The 24902-nt window shown below is 40.0% G+C and overlaps 1 protein-coding gene across 8 annotated transcripts in view; it reads left to right on the top strand.

Annotated features, from left to right (window-relative positions):
* The window catches only part of MID1 (midline 1), a 324140-nt gene that overhangs the window by 246552 nt on the left and 52686 nt on the right, over window positions 1-24902 (top strand). For all 8 annotated transcript variants that reach the window (XM_074966579.1, XM_074966622.1, XM_074966589.1 and 5 more), the window contains one exon: window positions 16972-17067. In XM_074966579.1, the coding sequence (XP_074822680.1) occupies window positions 16972-17067 (96 nt within the window). The remainder of the gene's footprint in view (window positions 1-16971; window positions 17068-24902) is intronic.

The raw sequence follows: 24902 nt of genomic DNA, 5'->3' as shown, positions 1-24902 counted from the left end.
TTGGTGAGTTAGTCACAGTGAACAGTATATTTAACAGACTTACCCGCCTGTTCTATTCACACGTCATCTGTGAACAGACTTCAAGGAGCCAAATGGGTCAAAAGGTTCTGCCTGAACCAGAAGGAAATTTGCAACACGAGTGGAGAGATGGGTGAACTGCTTCAGGCGCATGGTGGAAGTTATGCACCTAGGCACTTGTGAAAAACTCACTAGACTCTTAGCTGCATCTTTAAGTGCCTACCTACCTTTAAAAAGCTGGCTCAACAGCCTTGTCAACACTAAGCATAAGGGGATTCAGTTACAACATGGTTGCCTCTTAACCTGTTAACAAGAGGGTTGAAATGTGTATTGCTGACAGGATCTAACCATGTTCCCATAATCAAGCTAAAATCTGGGATTTAGCTATGGGGACACAGTTAGGTCCTGTCCACACTATAGATTTTTAACTATGTTGTAAGTGGCTCAGGGGGCAACGGCATTGTAATGGAGTCCCTGGTTTGGTTATGGCTGTAATGTAGATGGGACCAAAGCTTACTGAATCCCCCACAGTTGCTTTAACTTTTCAGCGTTACCATGTAATGTTTTGATGTGAAATTCTACACAGTAATGTTAGTTTGGCAAAGCCTGTCATTTGGGGATGAAGCACAGGTGCCAGAGGAAAGTTAGCTTCTTAAATCCAGCTAGTTTGGCTAATTGGAGTAGTATGAATTCAGTCTGGTTGATGTTGTTTTCTGATCTGTTTTCCCATTCTTACTGTTAAATTTATGCCCCATGGAAGTTGGTCTTTGCAAATTTGGCACTTCAGATCTTACATTGTGCTTGTACTATAAAGTTACAAAAAGAAAAGGAGTACTAGTGGCACCTTAGAGACTAACCAATTTATTTGAGCATAAGCCTTCGTAAGCTACAGCTCACTTCATCACGAAAGCTTATGCTCAAATAAAGCATGTCATTGGCAGATGCATGAACACTCCTGTCACATGTAGCAGCTGAAGCTACCCAGAATGACAAAAGGCACATCTCTGAGACAAGATCCACACTGGTCCAAATTTCAAGTTTCTGCTCCAAACCCTGGGACCACCAGTTTCATAAGAAAAGTTGAACACATTTTTTACATGAGTAAAACAACCTGTTCTTGGAAATGATTGATCCATTTTGGCTGACCAAAAAAAGAAAAGTGTGAGCTAGACACCCAGAATGGAAAATTTCAGACTGAACAGTTCAAGTTTGGCAAAGTTATAAGCAAGTGAAAATAGGAACTTGTAATGTGAAGTGTAAGGCAACCTTAATAATATTATAAGCTTTGAAAATATAAAATATGGTCTAAATATTTTCAGGTAAATTCTGATTATGTCAGTTACATTTCTGAAAACCATGTAGATGTGCATGAACTTTACTGACAGCTGATTTTGACTTTTTGTGCATACCAGAATATATTCATTTTTGTATCTCCTCTAGACACCACTGATTTACACATTTTAAGACAAGAAGGGGCCATTATGATACCTTGGCCCCCGGCATAATAGAGGCTGTAACATTTTATACAGTAATTCTTCCATCGAGCCTAATAACTTGTGGTTGAACTAGAGCATATCTTTTAGTGTATCTATGCTACTTATCAGTAGTGGGATGGCCAGTTTATTGGGAAAAGAGTTTAGCCTTATGATCATGAATGATGTGACTGCATCTTACTGGGGACATTGTTAGCAAAAAAAAAAATCCACTTAATGGGGATGCACTGGGCTGATATAAATGGTTTAAGTGATCATCAGCCAGCTGTGAAATTATAAACTCCAGCGTTAGTACAGAAGTTGCTAATTAATGCCTCAGTCGAGAAAGCACTCAAACTTGAACTCAATGGGGCTATTAATATGCTTAAAATATGCATCTTCTTTAGCACTTTGCTAGGTCAGGACCTGTAAGAATCAAAAATAGAGATGAATTTAAGAGAATTAAATTTTTATCTTGCATTTTTATTGGTTTGGTTTGGTACATCATTTTATTTAATCTTCAAACCTTTTCATTCTCCCTGCCCCCCAATCGCCTTTTGTTTTAACCAGGATAGCCTGTTAATTGGGATGATAGGCTGCCCACAGGATGTCCCAATTAAGAGGATAGTACTGTCAACCCTAAAAGAAGTTAGGATTCCACTTCAGCCAAGTGGCTTTTTCAGTTGTTGAAAAGAGCATAGCTTAATTGGTTGAAAAACTGGGCAGCCAGTCTGTTCAGGAAAAGCTGAGAAATGGGAGTGAAATTTATATCAAGATCTGTAACTATTTAGTTGATGCACAGATCTTTTCCTCTTTTCTCAGCCTTTCCCTACATCCTCTTAATACTTACCTCTCAATTTCATTTGTTCTTCTGTCTGAAGCAAAATACAAAGACTTTTTATACAAAGACTTTTTCCCTTTCTCGTCTGATTCTCACATTCTACAAGCAGATGTTAAAAGCAGTGCTGTTTAATGAACTGAATCTGTCCTCTCCACTGATGGGTTTTTAAATTAAAGTTATTTGAAACTTTCATGCCTGCAGTGTCAATACAGCCCTGCAGTACTTGCCCTTTGCCACATGCTGATACACCAAGTCTTAGAATACAGGTTGACAATTTGTCCCGCTATGCTTACTGTACCCTACCACTATTGAATGAAAGGTAAAAAGGTGTCACTATTCATTTATAGGTGAGTACATAATACAGTTTGCTTGGTAGAGGCTGGGGATTTTATGAGGTGCTCAGCATCAGCTGTACCCGTTCAGTGGGTGCTGCAGCTACTCTGCACTTCACCTTAAATTTGTAATTACACTAGAAGAAAGTATAATTTAATGAATGGCAAACTATAAAGAAATTTTCATTACAGTGTACTTTATTGGTTTGCAAATATATAATTCTTTGTAACTGTGGGACTTGGCAGTAAAATAATGAAACTGATGGCAGATGGAAGTTATGAATTCAAGAGATAGATGCAATTAAGCTAATAGGTAAGTGCTGTACAGCTCTATAATAAAATTATGCTTAATCATTTATTTTTAAAATATTAAAACTGTACGGTTTGCCTAGGTATAGTGATAGGTGTGCTAGAAATATCTAATAAATATAGTAAACTTGTCAGAGTCTTAAACTGATTTTCCTGAAAAAGGCCTTCATGGAGACTTAAAAATGGAATCTTAAATGCATACATATTTATTTGCCCTTTGTGATCATATATAGGCATGTCATAGTAATGTGTTTGGATGGTATAACTATTGTAGCCAATTAAAGAGGGATAAAATCACATAAATTAGGTTTTAACTGTCAGTCAAAATTGCAATTTCTTCAGATTTCCATTGCTTCTATTAAATGTAATGGTTTATTGGGGTGGCAGGTTAATTTGGGCTTGTCTTATTAAAGATAACAATTACATTTTCTTAGAAGAAAATCCACATGTATCATATGTGTTGCCTAAATTAATTAATGCACTAGTGTTTGATGCCAGTGCTAGTCATTCAAGGCTAGATTCACAAATGAATTTCAGCTCAGCATCACCACATCTAACGTTCAAGCATTAAGAAAGTCACCGGGATTCACAAAGCATGAGTTAGGCACGCAGGCTCCCTACACAGTAAAGGAGGAGAGAGAGGCTCCTTAAAACGGGATCCACAAAGACCAGCATGTTAGGCAGCTCTCTGACTCAGCTAGCCAATGGGAGATACAAAAGTTGGTGGCGGGGGAGGTGTAAGCCTTGTCCCTCAGAGAATTCAGCACCTAAATCTAGGCTGAAGGAGGCACGTTCCTCTGCTTGGAATCGTCAGCTGCAAACCCTCTTTTGGGGCTGCGCACCTACGCTGCTCTTGCAAGAAGGTGGGAGTTGGGAAGAGAGGACCTCTCTCGTTGTTTTTAGCCCAGTGGTTAGGGTACTCACCTGGGATGTTTGAGACCCCCCAGTACCAGTCCCCCCACTGCCTGAAAGGGAGAAGGGACATGGACAGAGTGAGGGATCTGCCACCTCTCAGGTGAGTTCCCTAACCACCAGGCTATGGGATATTCTGATGTGTTGCTCCCTCATTCTACTGTTGAAGCTGTTGCTCTCTGAATAAATAATGAGAGTTATTGGAGCAAGTTATTGGACTGGATCCTAGGTCTCCCACCTCTCAGGTGGGTGCTCTAGCCACCAACAGGCAAGACTGAGGGAGCCGCACATCAGAATATCCCATAACTAAGGCTATCATTATGTCAGAGAAGTCACAGAATCTGTGACTTCCAGAGACCTCCATGACATTTTCTTCCCGGGGGCTGGAGCTGTCAGCTGGCAGGCTGTGCAGCTCTCAGCCACTGCTGGCGGCTGGCTCCCAGCAGCTCCTATCTCCTGGGCAGCAGGGGGACTCCAGAGCTCCCAGCTCCCATGGGCGGTAGGAGGACCTTGCAGCTCCCAGCACTTGGGACACTCTTCCCCTCCCGCCCCCCGATAGCTCTAGCTGCTGCAGGGGGCGAGGGGACTGTGGATCTTCCACTCCGCGTGCGTGGCATGGCCCCCACACACAGCTGCCCAGCTGCCGTAGACAGCGACGTGCCCCCCTGCTGCTCAGCCAGAGCACCCCCCTGCAATTCCCAGCTACTTGGGGGGAGTGAGGGGAAGCCTCCCAGCTGCTGTGGATGCTAGACCCTCCTCCCTCCCCATTTTGTCAGGGATATTTTTGGTAAAAATCACAGGCTTCCATGAATTTTTGTTTGTTGTTCGTGACCAGTCTGTGGTTTTTACTAAAAATATCCGTGAGAAATCTGAGCCTTACTTGTAACCCAGTGATTAGGGAACTCACCTGAGGGGTGGCAGATCCCTGTTTAGATCCATTTTTCCCCTCAGGTCTCTCATGTCCCATGTAAGTACCCTAGCCACTGGGTTAAAGGTTATGAGAGTGGGGGCAGTGGCAGGAGATTGGGCCCCACAGGTGAATTAGGCAGACAAATGCCTCTCTTCCCCTGGTTCATTAATCACTCTGGGGCTTAGGTGTCTGCATACCTAGAGTGAGGTATGTGCAGAGACAGAAACATAGGCACCCCGGGGAACTTTTACAGTGAAAATTTTGGTATCAAGTGAGTTTAGGTGTCTACAGGGTTTGGCAGCAGCTGAGAGGGGGCTTTATGAATCCCAGTGAAGCCTGGGATTTAGGCAGCTGAAGTGGCAGTTAAGCGCCTAAGTCCTTTTGTGAATCTAGCTCTCTATTCCTCATGCCTTTTAGTATATTGCAGAAATGAAACAAACTAGATCTTTGTTTAGTTGAAAAGCATCCAGCAGCTAATGTTATACATTAAAGACATACTAGAACACAGATTTGGGAATGAGAATGTACAGCATTTAAGACCAGGCCAAGCCCAAAAGGAATTATTGAAGTCTCCCATTTCAGGAGTACATTAAAAAAATAGTGCCCAATGGCAAGCCATTAATTCTTCAAAATGTGACTCTGACGCTAGCCTTACAGCCCTAGAATTGGGGGTGTTTGTCCACTTAACTTCCAGTTTGATCCTGTACTGGTGAGATTTGGAAAGCACAGTGCACATGTGTGTGGTTGGATTTAGATAACTTTGAGTTAGTGCTTTTGCCATAATGAGGAGTCATTAGTATGTTATAACAGGGCAAATTCTCCTATCAAATATGCCTCTGCAACTCTGATGAAGTAAGTGAGAGTTGCGTCAAATCACTTACTGAAGAATTTGGCTGTATGTGGAGGTCAGACTAGATGATCTAACAGTCCTTTCTGGCCTTAAACTCTCTGAATCTGTGAATTTAATATGCACCAGACTGAGTCCCAAAATTAGTGACATAAAACCATGTATTAAATGGCAACTGTGTCAGGAGAACTGGATTCTGTTCTTGGCACTGCTGCTGAGTTGCTGTGGACCTAATCCAACACTGAAAGCAATAGAAAGATTCCCATAGTCTGCAATGGGCTTTGGAACAGCTCTGAGTGACTTTTGATAAGTTAGTTTGTCTGTAAAATAAGGATCATAATGCTTACTCACCTTTTGTAAAGGACTTTGAGATCGATCCATGCAAAGTGCTATACCAGTATAAAGCATGAATTATTGTTGTTTATTTGGACAGAAATTCAGTTTGGTGAATTATTAGTCAATTACTTATTTTGATAGTTTTAGGAGGTTTTTAGGTCAGTCTGTGTTTTTGTGTTTTTTTTCATTTGAAGTAATTTAGTTGCTATGGAGACAGGGCAGTCATATAATTTGGGCTGTCATTAGTTTCTCAGACAAACAAATTATTACAAAAAACAAGAAACTCACTGGGCAAATGTATGAGCAGAACCAGAGCCTTACTAATTTATAACCCATCTTGGGTAGAGGCTTCTTTTTATAATGTTGAATATAAGCCATCCATGTTGGCTTATATGTTGAATATAAACCATCCATGCAAAAACAAGGCTTGGGTTTTTTTTACAGTTAATATTACTATATAATTATACCAAATGTAATTCAGAATCCCTACTTGACCTGTTAAACAAAGTGAAAGCTTTACCAATAATGATGATGTTTTACTATTTCAATGTCACTATTAAACTTAAATATAAAATTTACATATTCCAAAACAAAAGAACAATATTAAAAACTGAGCTGTTCTCTTTTTCAGTTATGCAGTCAATACAGCATCACGTTTTCCTCCCATCTACTTGTACAAGTATTTTCTTGGCCATCTCACAGTATGTATGCTATGTTTTTACATATATGATACTTTGTGTTGAAAGGAGGAACCCAAGCATCTTAATCTGGGGAAGCCTGATGTCCTGAGGTTTGATAAGTGTTGCCAGGGTTCACTTCCAGAACTCCTGGAGATATCCAAGAGTGTGGTGCAGGACAGTATGGATTAGACACATGTCAACTCTTCTCCCCCATGCACAGTTCATTTTGACTTTTACATGACCCTGTGTGTTCAAACAAGAGGAAGTGGTTGCATAACTGAAATCAGCTCAAACTAGAGGAGTAAAGTATAGCTTTGGGACCCACGAAAACAGCAAGAACCAAACTGACCTCGTTGTTTTCATTTTGGTATTTGCTAACACATATTAAAATGTCTACATGAGTTTCAGGTACAACTCTTTAAGTAATTTCTTTCACTATAAAGTATTGAATAATGCACTAAACCTTATCTCAATCATTTAAAGAAGACTGAAAGAACTATAGTCTGATAGAATGATTTTAAAAATGAAAGAGAGAGATCAGAAACAGGGTCCAAACCAACATAGTCACAGCCTAAAAATCCCAGAGGAGTCCTCATATTGTCCATCTGCAGTGTAACAATTTTTGCATGACATTATGTGGGATCTAGTTTTTTTCCTCTTCCTGGATTGTGTGTATATGTTTTATGTACCTAAACAGCGTGTAACTAGGTTAAAATTGGTAGGCCTGATTCACAGAAGTCAATGGATTTACAAGAGTATAAAGCTGAAGTAATGCACTAGAGTAAAATTAGTGAGCTCAAAAATCAGACCCTTATTTGACTAAAGATTCTGAATAAATATCATCTCCTTGGGCTTTTCATTTATTTATACTTTGCCAAATTGACATAAGAAACATATTTACATAGCCACTGGTTCACCATTCAACCTTTGCCACCGTCAGTAGAAGGGAAAACTCGAAAGGTTGTAGTAAATCAAATGAATAATTTTCTGGAGGAAGCCTGTACAAATTGGACATGTTGTTGTCTAAATTGGTCAAATGAAACATTAAGATTTCTCACTCAAGGCTCAGAAAAGATTCTCTCCAGAAGTAATTTGATTTGCACATTTTTTCTGAGATGTTAGTCTATCCCAGGGATCGTCAACCTTTGGCACGCGGCCCAACAGGGTAAGCCCCCTGGTGAGCTGGGCTGGTATGTTTACCTGCCGTGTCTGCAGGTTCGGCCAATTGCAGCTCCCACTGGCCGCGGTTCGCCGTTCCAAGCCAATGGGGGCTGCAGGAAGCGGCGCGGGCTGAGGGATGTGCTGGCCACCGATCGGCCGAACCTACAGACGTGGCAGGTAAAACGGCCCAGTCCTCCAGGGGCTTACCGTGGTGGGCTGCGTGCCAAAGGTTGCCAATCCCTGGTCTATCCACCAGAGTGAAGCAGCATGTGCTTTCCATTGTCTAAAAGTTCTGGGTGACAAAGGTTTATACATGAATGGTTAAAGCTAGTATATGACCAGTTTGGGCAGGCTGGCTTACATTTAACTTTTGCACTCTTCTCACTATCTGGTTAAAGATGAGCAGCGGAACAGACTTTTAGCCTTCAAACCAAGATACATTTGGGCTGGAGACAAAGTTAAGCTTACCATATGAACATCTTGTTCTTATTTGACTGATAAAAATGGCTTAATTGATTCCTATCACTAGTAAGAGACTAATAAAGTGTGCAAGATTTTTTTCTTGATTGTTCAATCTATTGAGATTTTGAAGTGACCCAACAGAGAAACCAACATGTGAAAATACAGACTCAGATGCTAAGCTATATAATGATGGGTCATAAAGTTAGAAATGGAAATAATTAGAAATGAACCTAAGCTGCAGAGTTTGAATCTGGATTTCCTGGAAGTCAAGGGGGTATTTGCACTGGGGAGTTTGATTTGGGCTCATCTCTAGAAAAGACCTATTAGATTTACATTGTCTATGCCTTTATGAATGCAGGATTGTTCGCTGCAGTATGTCTTCTAGTGCCATGTCTATTCTAGTTTTAACTGTCTTGAGTACTGGACTTCCCCCCATTTCCACTGAAAAAGAATGGACTCTAGTGGATGTTCCTGTTAGGAAGTTTTCCCTGATATATGCTTTGAAATATGAAGTAATTGAAGCAGATGGAAATAATATTTGACTCTTGATAATTATAACAGTAGAATTTACCTTAGTATGTGTATATTGTGGTACTATATAAATGTTTTATTATAATATACATTTAGTGAAAAATAGCCTTAGAAAAAGCACATAGGCCCCATTCCTATAGATACTCATGTATATACTTTAATTTACTACTGTTAAGTAGCTTCATGGGGTTACTCACAGTAGTAAAGTTAAGCGCACACAAGTGTTTGCAAGATTGGAATCTCAGTGAGGTACATGAATCTGGATTGGTCTCCAAAATGTTTTATTTCTTTAAAAAGCTATTCATTCAATATATTTTTCTAGTTATTTTTCTTTATAGCTAGAATCTCTTATATATAAATTATACAGGGACCTGAACCACAATTTCAGGTCCAAACATTTCTGAATTTTCTTAATGGGATGTGCAGGGAGCGGGTGGCAGAATGTGACTGTGATCCTTGATGAAATGTTGTCATTAGGATTTATATCAGTAGTGTACAAAACTAGAATCCTTAATCTGCATACCACTGAAATACTTATGGTGGTTCAAATTCAGATTCAAACAGGATCTGTGTTTTGCAGCTCACGCTGATTTATTTGGTATAAACTGAGCTCACCACCAAGCTGCCATATGCGGTAGTGAGAAATACCTCCAACATCCCATCACAGATTTGAAAGAGATTGTAATTAGACTATCCAACATTTTTCTTATGTTGTACCCTTAACTACTTGTTAATACCAAGGCCTTCAACATAATAATGCTGTAGTTCAAATCTAGATCAAATATGATTATTTTTCTAATGAAATCCCAGATCTGACGCTGATCAAAAGTTATGTAACATAACCAATAGCATATGAGCTGTTACATTATAAAATAAACAAATGTCATTGGCTTAAGTTTCACACTGAAAAATGACTGTCTTATACCAGGTCCATATGGTATTTTGGAAAAAAGTTTAAGGCCCCTATTCAGCAAAGTACTTAAACTGAAGCCTAACTTTAAGCATGTGAATAGTCTCAGTTTATCCAATCAGCCCCCCTCCAGGGTGTTTACTCAACCTTGCAACCTACAGTACAGACGCTTCTGAGCACTGGATAAAGAGCAGAGCATGTGAAAAGGCAATTGAAGGTGCTGAACACTTCCCTAGAGTATGTTCTGGGATGGAGCCCTAAACTTGTAGAGCATACTAATTTTCTGCTTGATGCTCTGCTAGAATTAGATCCAACTCCAGTGGAAGACAAAGGCAAAACTACCACTGACTTTCAGTGGTGCAGGATAAATGCACTAGTAGCACATGGCACTCTTCATGCGAACATTCTAGCCAGGTTTAAAATTGGGAGGGGGGAGAGAGAGAACCAATTACTGTGATTCACACTTAAGTCACAGCTCTCTTGTTTGTTTGGGTTTTTTCTCTTTTTTTCCTCTTAAATAAGGAAGAGAAAGCTGCCAAAAACAACACACACAAACAAACTACCAACAAGGCAAGAATCCTTAGTTGGGCTTATTTAGTGTGCAGAAGAGAAGAGTGAGGGGGGATTTGTTAGCAGCCTTCAGCTACCTGAAAGGAGAGTTCCAAAGGAGATGGAGTTAGGCTATTCTCAGTGGAGGCAGATGGCAGAACAAGGAGCAGTGGTCTCAGGTTGCCATGGGGGAGGTCTACGTTGGATATTGGAAAAAAAATATTTCACTAGGAGGGTGGTGAAGCACTGGAATGGGTTACCTGGGGAGGTGGTGGGATCTCCATCCTTCAAGGTTTTTAAGCCCCAGCTTGGCAAAGCCCTGGCTGAGATGATTTAGTTGGGGTTGGCCCTGCTTTGAGCAGGGGATTGGACTAGATGACCTCCTGAGGTCTTTTCCAACCCTAATCTTCTATGATTCTATGAATACTGACCTTAAGTCCTCCAAAATGGGATAACTGACACTATGGTTCTTTTTTACTTTTAAAGATAACAACCTTGACAGAGTCCCCAGAAAGTAAATTCAATTGCATACAAAGTTGGATCTATCAAAAGTCAGTTCCATCCCAGTTAAACTGATTTATTATTGTTCTACAGTCTGTTCCTCGATCTTGGTTATGGGGAAGTTATTTTTTAAATAAAAAGGTGAAGTGTGATATGACCGTGATTAATAGCTTTATGGGCTCAGACAGCAGCCTATAAAACTAGTAATAAAAACAAAAGTGCAAAGAACAAATTTGGGTTTAAGGAGAAGTTATTTGAGTTCACTTTTTGAAAACTGCTATAAACAATATTTCTCTTCATTCACCTGGGCTAATCCAATATGTGACCAAATATTTGCTGTCGCCTACTAAAATTCAGCAATTTTTTTTTTTTTGCTTATTTCACACTTGCTTAGTATTGGCTTCTCTGCTTTAATGATGCTCAAGATAAAACGTGCCACCTCCTTTCCTGTATCAAACACTCATATCATGGCTTGCCCTATATCAGTTGAAAACTGACTTATCCTTTCATTACTGTGTCTCCAATTGGCAAGTGTTGTCAGCCCAATTGATCCAGATATCTGTAGGAAACTGTTGCTGTGCCAGCCTTACTTCTCTTTAAAATTTTAATCCAGTCAGGTTTCCTTCTTCACTCGTCATAATGTATAATACTTATTTGATTTTTTTATATAATCCCATAAGATCAAGAAAGGTTATGTTTCAACCACAGAATTTAGTAATATGTACTGGCTGATTAAAAGCAGATTGTCCTCATGATGTATCCCATAAAACAAAATTTTTAGAAAGTGGAGAGGCACATGTTTGTAGAAGCCAGAATTTTAAAAGCACTGCATAAATTGTGGCTCTTCAGAGGAGCTTTTACCTGTCTGTGGCAGTAAAAGCTGTTTGAGTATTAGTGATGTGTAAAGCTCAGAACTTCAGCTTTGGAATGGATGCTAGGAATGGATTAGCCTAGACATTTTGTGTGCACAGGCTATTGGGAGATTTCCTGATTTACCAGCAGTTCCCATTTCTTGGCAGGGAAGAAATACATTTTGACTGATCGTCCCTTCTTGTGATATTTAAACACTTCAATTCTTAACCTCAGCTGCTACAAAAAAAAAAATGCAGAGCTGGACAGAAGTTAAATATAATTGGGGTCAAAAGTTGTCCACACCTTTTCAAACCTCTAAAAGTTCAAGTTTGAGCCCAAACATTTGTAATTTATCCATACCACTTTACCTTTCCCTTCTTAATTACTAATTAGAGATGGGGGCTAACCCAAAATCCTACACTCAGACTACCACCAGATTTTGGGATATTTGAAATCGATTGAAATCTGAATTTCGCCTCTGTTGCCCATCTCTAATGGCAGTTTTGTGCCAAGTCTATTTGGACACTACACAATAATATTAGTACATTGTTTTTGAAAGAGGTTTGAATGCACTGAGAAAGATGTATTGCATTTTGTATGAAGCTATCCTATGGGAAAACCAAAGCAGTACTGTAGCTTGTGATTGTTCTCAATCCTGCTAGATTATCTCAGTGGAAAATTATGCAGAGGAATTAATTTTTTTAATTTAAACTTTGTTACTCTGATATTTTAGCTCTGTAGACTCTAATAATTTATATTTGAATGAGACTTAACAGAATCATTGCATTTGTTTTTCTCCAGCAAGTGTACTTTATCCGGAGTTTATCCCAATCTTTCCCCAGGATCTGTACTCATAAAGTTCCTCTTTATGCTGTGAAATAGGTGTGGGGAGAAGACTTGAAATAGTTAAGGAAATGAAGACAAAGGCAGGACAACAACTCGGAGGAGCTTCTGGCTTAGCAGCTATAGCTGTTTAGTCAAAGAACAAAAGCGTAGCTGCGCTTCAGAAGCATCCAGTAAGAGGAAGCAGCGTGCCAGGGGTATGACTAGCAGGTCAGAAAGGGAAGAGCAACAACACTTGTCAATAATACTGAGATCTGTGTTATTAGAGGTGTTTGTGTGTTTAGGTAGATATGAAACATTTTGATCATCCCCACAATGCCCCACTTTATGTAAGAATTAATAAGAAAATAGCAGCATTCTTACAAAATATAGAAAGAATTCTAATTCAGTTTAAATAATTTAAATTATATTGGCTTCAAAAGCTGTTTCCCTTCTATTACATTTTTTAATGAAAAATACTCCTCACCTATTAATTGCTTGTTATCTTTGAGTTTCTCCGTGTGGTATACTGTGATGAGTTGAGGATAAGCTCAATTCCCACAAGTGTGTATCAACATCATAGTTATTTCCACTTCACAATGTGTGGAGTGATAGTTGAGCTCTGTGCCTTTGGACTTGAGGCGAGTTACTCCCATAATCATTCTGTGGGTTCAAGACTGTCTGGAGAATTACATGGGTCAAACAAGCAAATTAACATGTCTGTAGGTTAGGCATAAGTATAGGGTGCATAGGATAAAAATTAGCTCAAGTTCTTCCATGTGCATCTGGGATCCTGGCATATTCACGTAAAAGAACAGAACATCCCTATATAGAGGCAACAGTTGTATTGGCGAGGGAAGACATTACATTCAAATATACTCAAAACCAAGCTTTTCTTTATATTTAATATTCTGTATATCTTTTAGAATTGAGCGGCAATTTTGTCTAGTGGATCAGGCATGACACCTGGAGCCGGGAGCAATGGGTCTTAGTTTCTGTTCTACTATTAATTAACTCTGTGAGATTTTTAATTTTAGTCATCCAAGCTTAAAAATTTGGGTCGTAACCTGTCTGTTTTCCACTTGTAAAAGGCAGATAATAATACCTACCTATTTCACAGGGGCCTTGTGAGAATTAACTAGTTACTGGTGGTGTTTTCTGTGGTGGTGGTCTAACCCCCGTGTCCACCTAGAGGTCCAGAATATGAGGAATACAAAGTGATGCATAGTCACCTTTAACCTGTCCCAGTACAGTTCCTGCTCCACACACAGGAATACAGGAACTGAGAATTGCTGCCAAAGTTTGAGTACTTAGATCATGTACCATACTAGATAAATGCTAAGTAACATTGTTATTACAAAGTGTTCTTCTGGAATGTTTGGTTATAGCAGGATCCACAACTTCAGATGAAAGCCTTTTATAAACCATAAGGGAAAAGGAGCTCTTATATTAGTACTCTGTGTGTGTGTGTGTGTGTGTGTGTGTGTGTGCGCGCGCGCGCGCTCATGTGTATGTATATATATATATATATATATATATTTATTTGAACAGGCAAGAAGAAGAAAAATATTACTTTACCGTATCCTGTGCAGTTCCTATTGTAACTGACTGCTGTATGTTTCTCTTTGTAGCCCTTTGAATAGGAAGGTTCTACAGTGCAGGAAAATATCTTTGGGAGTAAAAGAGGTTCTTGGGAATGTGGCTGTGTCCTCTACTGCGATAAATTTTAGAAACCCTCGTCATGCCAATTAAGGCCGTGTCAGCACCAGTCAGCGTTTTTTCTGTTTAGCATATTTAGAATCTCATTCTTTCATTCTGACAATATCATCAGTCCTTGTAATGGTTTAGGCCTATCCAAATCTGCAGATCTAGGAGGAAAGCAGCTGATAAATCCAAAGGAAGAAAACTGCTACCTTCCTTTTTTGCACATGCTGTTCTCTGCATGAGACCACTAATTTAGCAAAGGACATGGGTTCACATTTGGTTTTCGTATATTTTAAGTCTAAAAGAGACTATGATGATCTTGTCTGACTGCCTACTTAAGACAGGCCAACAAACCTCACCCAATAATTTCTGCATCAAGCCCATAACTTCTGTTTGAGCTAGAGCATTTCTTTTAGAAAGCCATCCAGTGCTGATTTAAAGACTGCAAGTAACACCACATCCCTCACTAAGTTGTTCCAAATGGATAATTAGCCTCACTGTTAAACTCAATCTTATTTTTAGTCTGAATTTGTCCAGCTTCAATTTCCAACCATTGGCTCAAACCATTCTATAGACTTGTGGAACAAAAATGAAACACCACCCTCTCAATTGTCCCTTATAATTACGTTTTGGTGACTCATTCTGGGTGGACTTGGCCCCATTACACTCCATAAATAATCATGTTTTAAAATGATTGTATAAAGCTCCATCTTCATGACCATTTTAACTGAGTCAATTGACCTGCTTACAACCCAGTTAAAAGTTGTAATATGATTACACCTACTGTGTCCAAGCAACCTGGTTAAAAGAAGCTTGTGAGTTTTGGCTAGTTGTTAGGGTTTGTCTACACTACCGCACAGGATCAATCTAAGATACACAACTTCAGTTACCTGAATAGCATAGCTGAAGTTGATGTACTTAGATCTACTTACTGCAGTGTCTTCACTGCGGTAAGTCAACAGCTGACGCTCTCCCATCGACTCCGCTTGCGCTTCTCTTTCTGGTGGAGTACCAGAGTTGACGGGACAGCACTCAGGGGTCGATTTATCGCATCTATACTAGATGCGATAAATTGACCACCGCTGGATCGATCGCTGCCCGCTGATCCAGTGGGTAGTGTAGACAAGCCCTTAGTGTTGCTGTTTAAGTTCTCACGAGCGGACTTTGAAGTCAGAACTTCATTTAGATAAATAGAAATGTTCCTACCTCTTTGGGTGGCGTTGCTTGATTGGGCTGAGTGCACATTTTACAAGGCAGCAATGCATTGGCAGAAGGGCCAGAAACCTAACTTTTTTTTTATAATGAGCGTATACATTATATTAGATATATTATGATTTTCTTCCCCACCCCACCAAAAAAATCCTCTTGTATTTACAGATAATCTGCAAAGGCTTATGTAGCATTTATTTTGTTGTTTCATCTGCTTAGCCACACAAGCCAACCTTGTATCTGTCACACTTGTATCTGTCAACGTTACCATTAAAAATCCATGTTTTCAGGAATTTCTGATTTAACTGTGGAAATCCATTCTAGACAGAATGTCCACACACAGGTCAGGACTACATTATGAAATTTGTTGCCGGAACTATATCTGTCAGAAGTGTGAAAATACCCACACCCCCTCACTGTCATAACTATGTTATTAAAATCCCCAGTGTAGATGCAGCTACTGCCTTCTGTCTTCTAAACTGCTTCAGTCGTCTTAGCTAATATCGTTCAGAGAGGTGATGTTACTATATGGGCAGAAAACTCATTCTATGGCTGTATCTATGCTAGGGGCTATGCTGGCTAAGCAAAGACTATGTAGTGTAGACTACCCCACAGACTTGCGCCAAAATAACAAAAGGTGTGAATTAAACCAGTTTAGTTATTTTGATGCAAATGTGTATAGATCAGCCTTTTACTCATAAAAACAGCCCTTAGTATTGCCAGCCCTAAATGTTCAAAAATCACGAGTCAGGCTCACAAAAGTCACGAGATTTAAAAATAATGATTTGGGCTCTTTTTGTTTACTGGCTTTTGGATTTATGAAGTGGATTAGGGCCACGTTTTCAAGCTGTTCTCCACAACCAGCAAGGATAAAAATATTGTGGGTTTTTGTATTTTTTTAATTAAAGCTCAGACTCTCTTGTATTCACTTGTCTTCGGGAGCTAGGCTTTAAATAAAATTTCAGCTATCATGAGAACCATGATAAAAACAGGAGTTGGCAACACTGATATTTATTTCAGCCATAAACATGAGGATAAAGAGCCATAAGCAGTAAGCCTCATGGGATTATAAAGAAGAAATCTTCTTAGAGAAACTTGATTGCTGTCCCTGATAGAATTACAAAGTTAGCAGACAAAGGGAACAAAGTAGATATTATATTAGGCTTTTAATAAAGTGTCTGATACTGTCTTTCTCAAAAACAACTGGGAAAAACAAAATTATGAAGGGATGATATTTCATTTTCATGGTTATAAGATATTTATTTAAAATGGCGAAAGAAAAAATATAGATATATTGAAGATCTTGACAACGATATTTAGTTGATATTAAATCAGTTACAGTTTTGGTTAAAATTTTGTGAATTCCAATAAGTTTATAAGGAGAGCATGCACACTTTGCACATGCATTATCAGATACTGTATGTTCAGCACATGGCTAAATAGGCACTTTCCTTACCCTGTGCCTGCTCAAAACACCTGGTAATACAGATAAAAAAGAAAGCCAGGTGTGCATACCTACAAACATACCTGAAAGTATAACAGTTTTCCATGTATTTGCCTGAAATCCTAAATTCTGCAGAAAACTAAAATGTTCTTTTCTTTCTTTTAAACAGCAAAATTTGGAGAATAACCTCACGAACCTTATTAAGAGGAATACTGAACTGGAAACTCTCTTGGCTAAACTCATTCAAACCTGCCAACATGTGGAAGTGAGTATTGAGCTATTCTTGAAATACTTGATATCTGAAACATGTATTTACAGCCAGTACCTGTGCACTTCAGAAATCCTCAGCTTCTAGCAATTCTGGAGGAACTTCCTAGAGCAGGAGTAGGCAAACTATGGCCCGTGGGCCAGATCCAGCCCCGTGGCGCAGCAGGGCTAAGGCAGGCTTTCTGCCTGTCCTGGCCCCGTACCGCTCCTGGAAGCGGCTGGCACAACATCCCTGCGGCCCATGGGGTGGGGACAGAAGACTCCACGTGCTGCCTTCACCTGCGGGTACCTCCCCTGAAGCTCTCATTGGCTGCAGTTTCCCGTTCCTAGCCAATGGAAGCTGCAGTTCTATGTTATGATAATATTTCATACAGGGCCATTTAGCTTCTGACTACATTTTCATTCCTGTGGCAACTCGGTGTTATTCAGAGAACATTGTAGATGCCTAATAGACCATTATATTAAATATTAATAATGGTGTACAGGAAAGGTTTCACAATATTGGGATTTAGAACATTTCTTGCCTACACGTATAGCAGTCTAAGGGAAATCTGCTTTATTCACCAATATTACACTATGGAAAATTCCTGTAGAGAAGGATAGCCTTTCTACAGAATCTTTAAAACAACTTTTAGAAGCTAGTAGAAATTACCTTGGTAGAATGCTATAAGATAGTTACCAAAGTCTATGGAAAGATACGATTCATTATTAAATGCTTCAGGTTTTTAGAGTAACACCTATAGAATCCTGTTGGTTTCATCCCTATACAATTCTGTAGGACTTTCTCACAGGATATTTTATTCTTGGTTTGATTTTGGTCTTTTCTGGTATGTGGCATCTACCTTTTTTCCACAGGCTTCGATTCAGCAAGGTACCCAAGCTTGTGCCTAACTTTAAGCAAGTGAGTGTGGCTATTGAGTAGTCCTATATGCATGTGCTAAGTATCTTGTTAGGCTGGGCCTCAGTGTCTACTGCGGTATTTGGTTCTATCTTGGAAACAAAGACAAGATACGTCACTTCTTGTTTCACTTGTTTAACTCTGGTAGAAAATTTTCCTAATGGGGATGAGATTATGGTGAAACAAGACCTCCTCTCCATCAGGTGAACTACAATCAGCACAACCCAAAGTGTGGATGGACCCTGCACATTTTAGGGTCAGTCTTCAGGGCAAGTCTATGCTTAAAACGCTGCATCGGCTCAGCTACACCAATGCAGCAGCACCGCTGTAGCGCTTTAATGAAGATGCTCTTAACTGAAAGAGCTCTCCCATCAGCATACTTAACCCACCTCCCCGTGAGGCAATAGCTATATGAACGGAAGATGCTCTCCTGCCAACACAGAACTGTCTACACAGGGAGTTAGGTTGGTGTAACTACATCGCGCAGGAGTATGGATTTTTCACACCTCTGAGCAACATAGTTATACCAATATAGGTCTGCAGTGTAGATGAGACCTCAGTTTTCTCTGTGTTCTTCAATATGCTAGAAATTCTAAGCTTTCTTTAAAAAAAAAAACTAACTTATTACGTTGTAAAGATACAGCTGCCACACTGCAAACAGATGTGCTGCTGTCCCTTGATCTCAATTTTACAAACAATTCTCTCCAGACAAAAAGCAGCAGCTGCAAAGTTGGGAACTCATTCCTTCCCCAGCCAGTTGATCTAATTAGCATATAAATTAGCTCAATATGAAGAGATGTGCCTGAATCACAATCCTGGATCCAAGCACCACTGAAATTTGGACAATTTTGGATCTGGCTATTAACTTAACAGCTGTCCATGTTTATCATCAAGGACCCAACTGTGACAGACTTGCAACATCTGGGACAAACCTTATGGAGTAAAATAAACTTTATTGAATTAGGATAAACCCTTCTGAATTAGGTTTAATACCTTTTAGGATCCATGGTATTAAAATGCAGTTGTATGTGTGTTCTTGTGGAATTTTATGTAACTTCTCTTGAAGGAGCAGGATGCTAATGTAATTCCTCTGGTTATCAACCTCTTTGAAGCCACCCCCTGGAGAGGTTCACATATGCTAGTTCAGACTGGATTCTCCAGGAACCAACAGCCGAGGAAAGGATTTTTGGATAAATAGCCTGGTAGTAAACTGACTCGGAGCCTTCTTCCTGATCCAGCAAATTGACAGGACCCCTGGTCCACGCAGGGCCCCAGTCCTTATGGTAGAGTTGTAAGCACTAGGCCTACTGAGGCCCTGTGGGAATGGGTGCTTGTTCTGAGCTGAAGCTCAGTGATCAACTGGTAACCAAAAGGAAACCCCTTAGGTGAGGTGTTGAAGGACTGCTCCTGCCAGAGTCCATGTTAGGGTCCGGGTGCTGTCTGGTCACCTTATTAGCATGCATGTAGATTATTGGGTTTTTTAAAATGTTTTCTCTCTAGTGCTTTTACATTAAGAATAAAATAGGCTTGCATAAAAAGAGAAAGCAAGCAGGACTGCTTTGGCAGCCTGTCTCTGCTGTGAACAACACAGTGAATGCCAGGAACTGTTCAGCCTGGAAATACCCCGGTCAAGAGGAAGAGATGCATGTCTCAGCCCAAGAGAGGTGATGGCCGGGGAGCCGGAAGCCTAAGAGTGGGTCCTCTTGGTATACCATTGGTGTGTGAGTGTGGGGGGGAATATAGGTGCAGTTGCCCAGAACTGTGACACCAACCAAAACTTTAGAGCTGAACACCCTAACCTTGAGAAGTTGAGATCTGGATCCAGATAAAAACTTCATCCTGAGTCCATCTATACTATTTTTTGAGCACAGGTAATTGCTTTTTGTCTCTTTCTTTTAAATAAAAATAAAATACAAAAGTACAAAAGTCAAGCAAAACAAACCTTTTGTTAATGCAACATTAATGTTACAAAGTTCAAATGACAAAAAAGTCAGGAAAGGAAAAATGTAAGGTTCTACTAGCAATGTTAATTTTGCCGTATTTCTTCTCTGACTCGACTGCTCCAGACTTAGACAACCTGAACCTGCAATAGGACACCCATATGTTTTGAAGTGTTTACAGGACTGGGGCCTTAGCATTTTCTATTTCAGTTTTTCTGGTTTCACATATTACTGATAATGTTGTAAAATGTATTCTGTAAAATATACACGGATGTACTACATGCCCAATGCACTGTAAGAGTTGCTGTTGTATAATAAATTCACTATTGCCTGACTGTGTTTTTAATTTTGTAGTCTTATTGTTGCCTTAGAATTTTTTTAAACACACAGTTACTTTAAATAAGATAAGCCTTATATATCTTAAGGATATATCTTGTGCAAAAATATATATCCAAAACAAAGGAAGGGAGACAGTGGCATTGGAACAATGTTTATTGTGGGGGTGCTGAAAGCCATTGAACAAAGCTGTAAACCCTGTATATTATGGAAACCTCTTCAAGCCAGGGGGTGCTTCCTCACCCCCAGCACCCTTAGTTCCTGCACTCCAAAGGGAGAAAAACTACTGTTCTTTGATTTTCTGTTTCAGAGTTCATTAAGATGTGCACAGGCTACAAAACTTATTTAAACTACCTTCATTTGCTCTTATAAAATAGTAATAAAACTTAACATCCTAGCACAGCATTTTGGTCCTCAAAAGAATGGTAGTTACAAGAAATGGTAGTTACAAGAAAAATTAAATACAACCAAAAATGAGTGGGGTGTTCCTTCTAGTTTTGCTCTTCAGTTTTTAGTGTGTGGCAGACCTGATGATTCTGACAAAATGAAAAATGGGCTATGGGCCTTCTGTAAAAAAAATTACTTGGTCTATGGGGGAGATATGTTGTAAATGTTTTATACATTGCCTGTGTTTATCATCCAGTGAAGTGATGTCAATGAACCCAAATGTTCACTGGTTCTGCTACTCATTACAAAGTTTAACTCCCCAGCAACTGATTTCACCATTGATACATTATTTAGAGTTAGGGTGACCAGATGTCCCTATTTTATAGGGACAGTCCTGATATTTTGGGCTTTGTCTTATATAGGTGCCTATTACCTTCTACCCCCGTCCCGATTTCTTTTATTTGCTATCTGGTCACCCTATTTAGAGTACACCCCTCAAGACATAAGAACTGATGACTTAACCGTACTAAGGAACAAATCCAGTTCACCCTATGACTTAAGCATGACTTCTGTGTGTCTTTTAAAAACAAAAACAAAAAAACCCAGAGATGCACTTCACTCCTAATTGACATGGGTAACCCTGGTGACTTCAACATGAATACTTACGTGAGCAAGGCAAGCAGAATTTGGCTCCAAATTAATAAAGAGATCAGAAGACAATTTTAAAAAATCAATATAATTTTGGTGGGGTTGGGGGAGGAATGAGGGAGAGCTACCAAAAAAGTAGTTTTCATCTATAATATGAAGTTATAAGTCCTGATTCTGCAAACACTTAAGCACATTATTAACTTTACACATGTCTCTATTCCCATTTGGGGTCACACATGGTAAATTTAATGTATTGCATGATCCTCTATGCACATGCACATACACACAGAGTCTCTTTTTTGGGCAGGGTTGTTTGGTTACACACACACTCTGATTTATAGCTGGTTTCACTCACTTTTCTGATTCATCCAAACCTGTTTTTTTAACTCATTCCGCACCCTCTCGTTTTTCATTCCTCACCTTTCCAGGAAATCCAAAAGGCAGGTGTACTGTGAAAGGTTTTCTCTGCTTTTCAGGGGCAACTGGTGTTAGGGGCACAGCTGGCTCCCAACCTGATCATTAGGCAACCCAGCATGTTCACCTGGACCCAGTGATTTCCCCTCACTCCAAATGGGTGCACTTCCTAATTGGGCAGGGGAACCAGCAGTTTGCTACTTGAGCCTTGCAGAAGCAGTACAGAGACTGCTCAATACATACCATGCCTGCAGCTGTGCTTACCCTGCTCTCACCTCTGCTTCATGCTCCAGCCCTTGTTTCAACCTGTTTTAGTCCAGGGGTCGGCAAACTTTGGCACATGGCCCATCAGGGTAATCCACTGGCGGGCCGTGAGACATTTTGTTTACGTTGACCGTCCTCAGGCACAGACCCCCGCAGCCCCCAGTGGCTGCGGTTTGCTGTTGCCGACCAGTGGGAGCTGCAGAAAGCAGCACGGGCTGCAGGGACTTGCTGGCTACCGCTTCCCGCAGCTCCCATTGGCCGGGAACACCAAACTGTGGCCATTGGGAGCTGCGGGGGGCCGTGCCTGCGGACGGTCAATGTAAACAAAATGTCTCACGGCCTGCCGACGGATTACCCTGTTGAGCCGCATGCCGAACGCTGCCACCCCTGTTTTAGTCCTTGCTCCAAGCCCTGCTCCTGCCTTGCTCCCAACCCTGTTCCTGCTTCAGTCCCAGAATGTACCTGCTCTGTTCTGGTTTCTGAATCCTGACTACACCTCTGGCTACATCTGACTATGATTCCTGCTTACCCTTCAGCTTAGGCTTTGGCGTCTGACTCCAGTTCTGACTTTTGGTTGGCTCCTCAAACCTGACTCTGGCTTCACCCTTGGACTGTTACCTGTTTCCTTGATCTAAGCTTGTCATTACCTGACATGTGTTTTAGGAAATTGGTTAAAATGTTTATTAGTTACTCAATAGACTGAAGCTGTTCCGGTCCGTTATGCACTAATGTAATTAGAACACAGCTGTAGAAGAATCTGAACAATTAGCTGTGAGGGGGAATATAGGTTTGGCCTGTAGACAACATAATAACATCTGTGTTTTAGCCATTGTTTTCAGTCTACCAAACGTAATAGGCAAGATTTATGGATGCTATTGCAAAATTTCTTTTTGTTTTTTCCAGTCAAAATCATTCTTTGGTTATATAAGGGAGGGAGGGGCATTTTTACATATTTGTATAACTCTGGAACTGCTGCACTCACTGTGTTTTTTATAATGGAAATGCTTGGATTCTAACTCAGCTATAAAAATCTTGCTGCAGGCTTAAACTCAGCAGACAAGGCCACAGTCAAAAGTGATTGTGTGTGTGTGAGAGAGAGAGAGAGAGAGAGATAGAGAGAGGTTTTCATGGTCAAGTTATATAAATCCCCTGAAAAAACAAGGGGGAATAATGATGGCCCTTAACTCTGACAGCACAGATACTGCCACTGTGATACAGGTCAGACGCCTCTCTACATCAGTGTAACAATAGCAGAGCAAAAGATGGGGAGGAAAAATGGCAAGCACTGTGGAAATCCTGCAGTTGCCTTATCCAAAGAAAGGGCCTGATGGAAAGTCACAATTCAGGGGCTGAGGCACAGAATAGCATAGGAAAATAAATGTAGTTAAAAATAATGAAAATTCAAATATCTTCTCAGACTTCAGCCACTTAATCAAAGAGCTTCTTTGAGTTGTACAGCGAAGTATGTCTCCCTTCTTTATTCCATGAAATAAGCTTAGAATTCCCCTTGTTTGTGGTCTAGGAAAAATTAGAACTACGCTGGCAGGGTGCTCCCCCGAGGACTCTTAAGCAATAAAAAGGCTCTGTTCATGACAATAAAAATAATGCACTGTGTGATGCCAGCTCCTTTTATTTCTCATTCACAAACTGAAACTTGGGAGCACTTCATTCAGATCTCACATTAGCTGTAGTCTCCTCTGCTTCTCAGCTCATAGGAAGGTTTAGGTGGAAATCCTGTCTACAGAACATGTTGATAAGTACTTTAGTAAAGCAGCCCCTCTTTATCATCAGAGTTCTGACATACGCTGTTTATAATAAGCTACCTACTTCAGATGATGTTTACATATGCTGAATTTATTTGCATAATGCCCAGTACAATAGAAAAAATAGATAAAATAATACACAGAGTTCATCCCTCACAACACGGCATTCCGTAATGGAACTTGAGGTGAGAGTTGATTATCTACCATTATATTGGTGCGGGGGGGGGGGGGGAATCATACTTGGGAGGCAGTGAGGGAGTAGGAGAAAAGAAGGTAGGAGTGAGTTTATTAGGATCATCACAAGAGGGCAAGGAGCTTCTCTTGGACACAGGAAGCCAGTGAAAGAATTTAAGAAAAGTGGCAGCATAGTTGGAGTGATACTTTTACACCAGTGTTAAGGGGAGACATAAGAGGAAAAGTTGGAAAATAGAAAGTTTCTGGTTGGGAGATGACCCAGGCCTGGACTATGATTTAGATGTGCAAACTCCTGCTAATTCCCCCTTGCCAGGAACGTGTCTTTGTGATTCCCATGCTGATTCAGCCGGAGGTTGGGATTGCAATGTATCATGGGTGGCATAGTCCAGGCAGAGAGCCCAGCCCAGAGAGGATGGTAGGGGCATAATGCACATGAACTACTGCTTCCCTGAGGCATGACATGAAATGCACATATTAATGGCAAACTGACTCAAAACGAAACAGTTCATTTCGGTCAAGCAAACCAAGGTGTGTTGTTTTGGGTTGATCTGACATGAATATTTTGTTTTGATTTTTCCAACAGAAAACTGAAAAATTTCAGTAAAATTATTAGATATTGGTTAGGGGGTGTTTTATATAGAAAATTCCTGACCAGGTCAAGCAATGTTTCTTAAGAATTGCATGTATCATTTCAGCTGGTTTCTCTTTCCTCTAATCCTTTTTCTGATTTCCTTATAAAGCAGTGAACAAATATTAAATGTTTTACTTTATTATTAAAACTAAAGTAGATGATAACAGCTACAAAAATATTTTTCCTCCCTCCCCCTTCCCTATGCATTCCCTTGAATTATAAGCAATTACTCAACGTCTTTCTCAGTTTCTTTATCTAAGTCCTAGAAGTAATTGAGATTTTTATATTTTGGTGGATGAGCAGGAATAAATGACTTGAAGGAAATTGAGTTATTGTTGGTTAGAGTAATTAGTGATC

The sequence above is a fragment of the Natator depressus genome, chromosome 1, assembly GCF_965152275.1.
Source record: "Natator depressus isolate rNatDep1 chromosome 1, rNatDep2.hap1, whole genome shotgun sequence".
NCBI lineage: Eukaryota > Metazoa > Chordata > Testudines > Cheloniidae > Natator > Natator depressus.
This window is presented reverse-complemented; position numbering and strand designations above follow the sequence as displayed.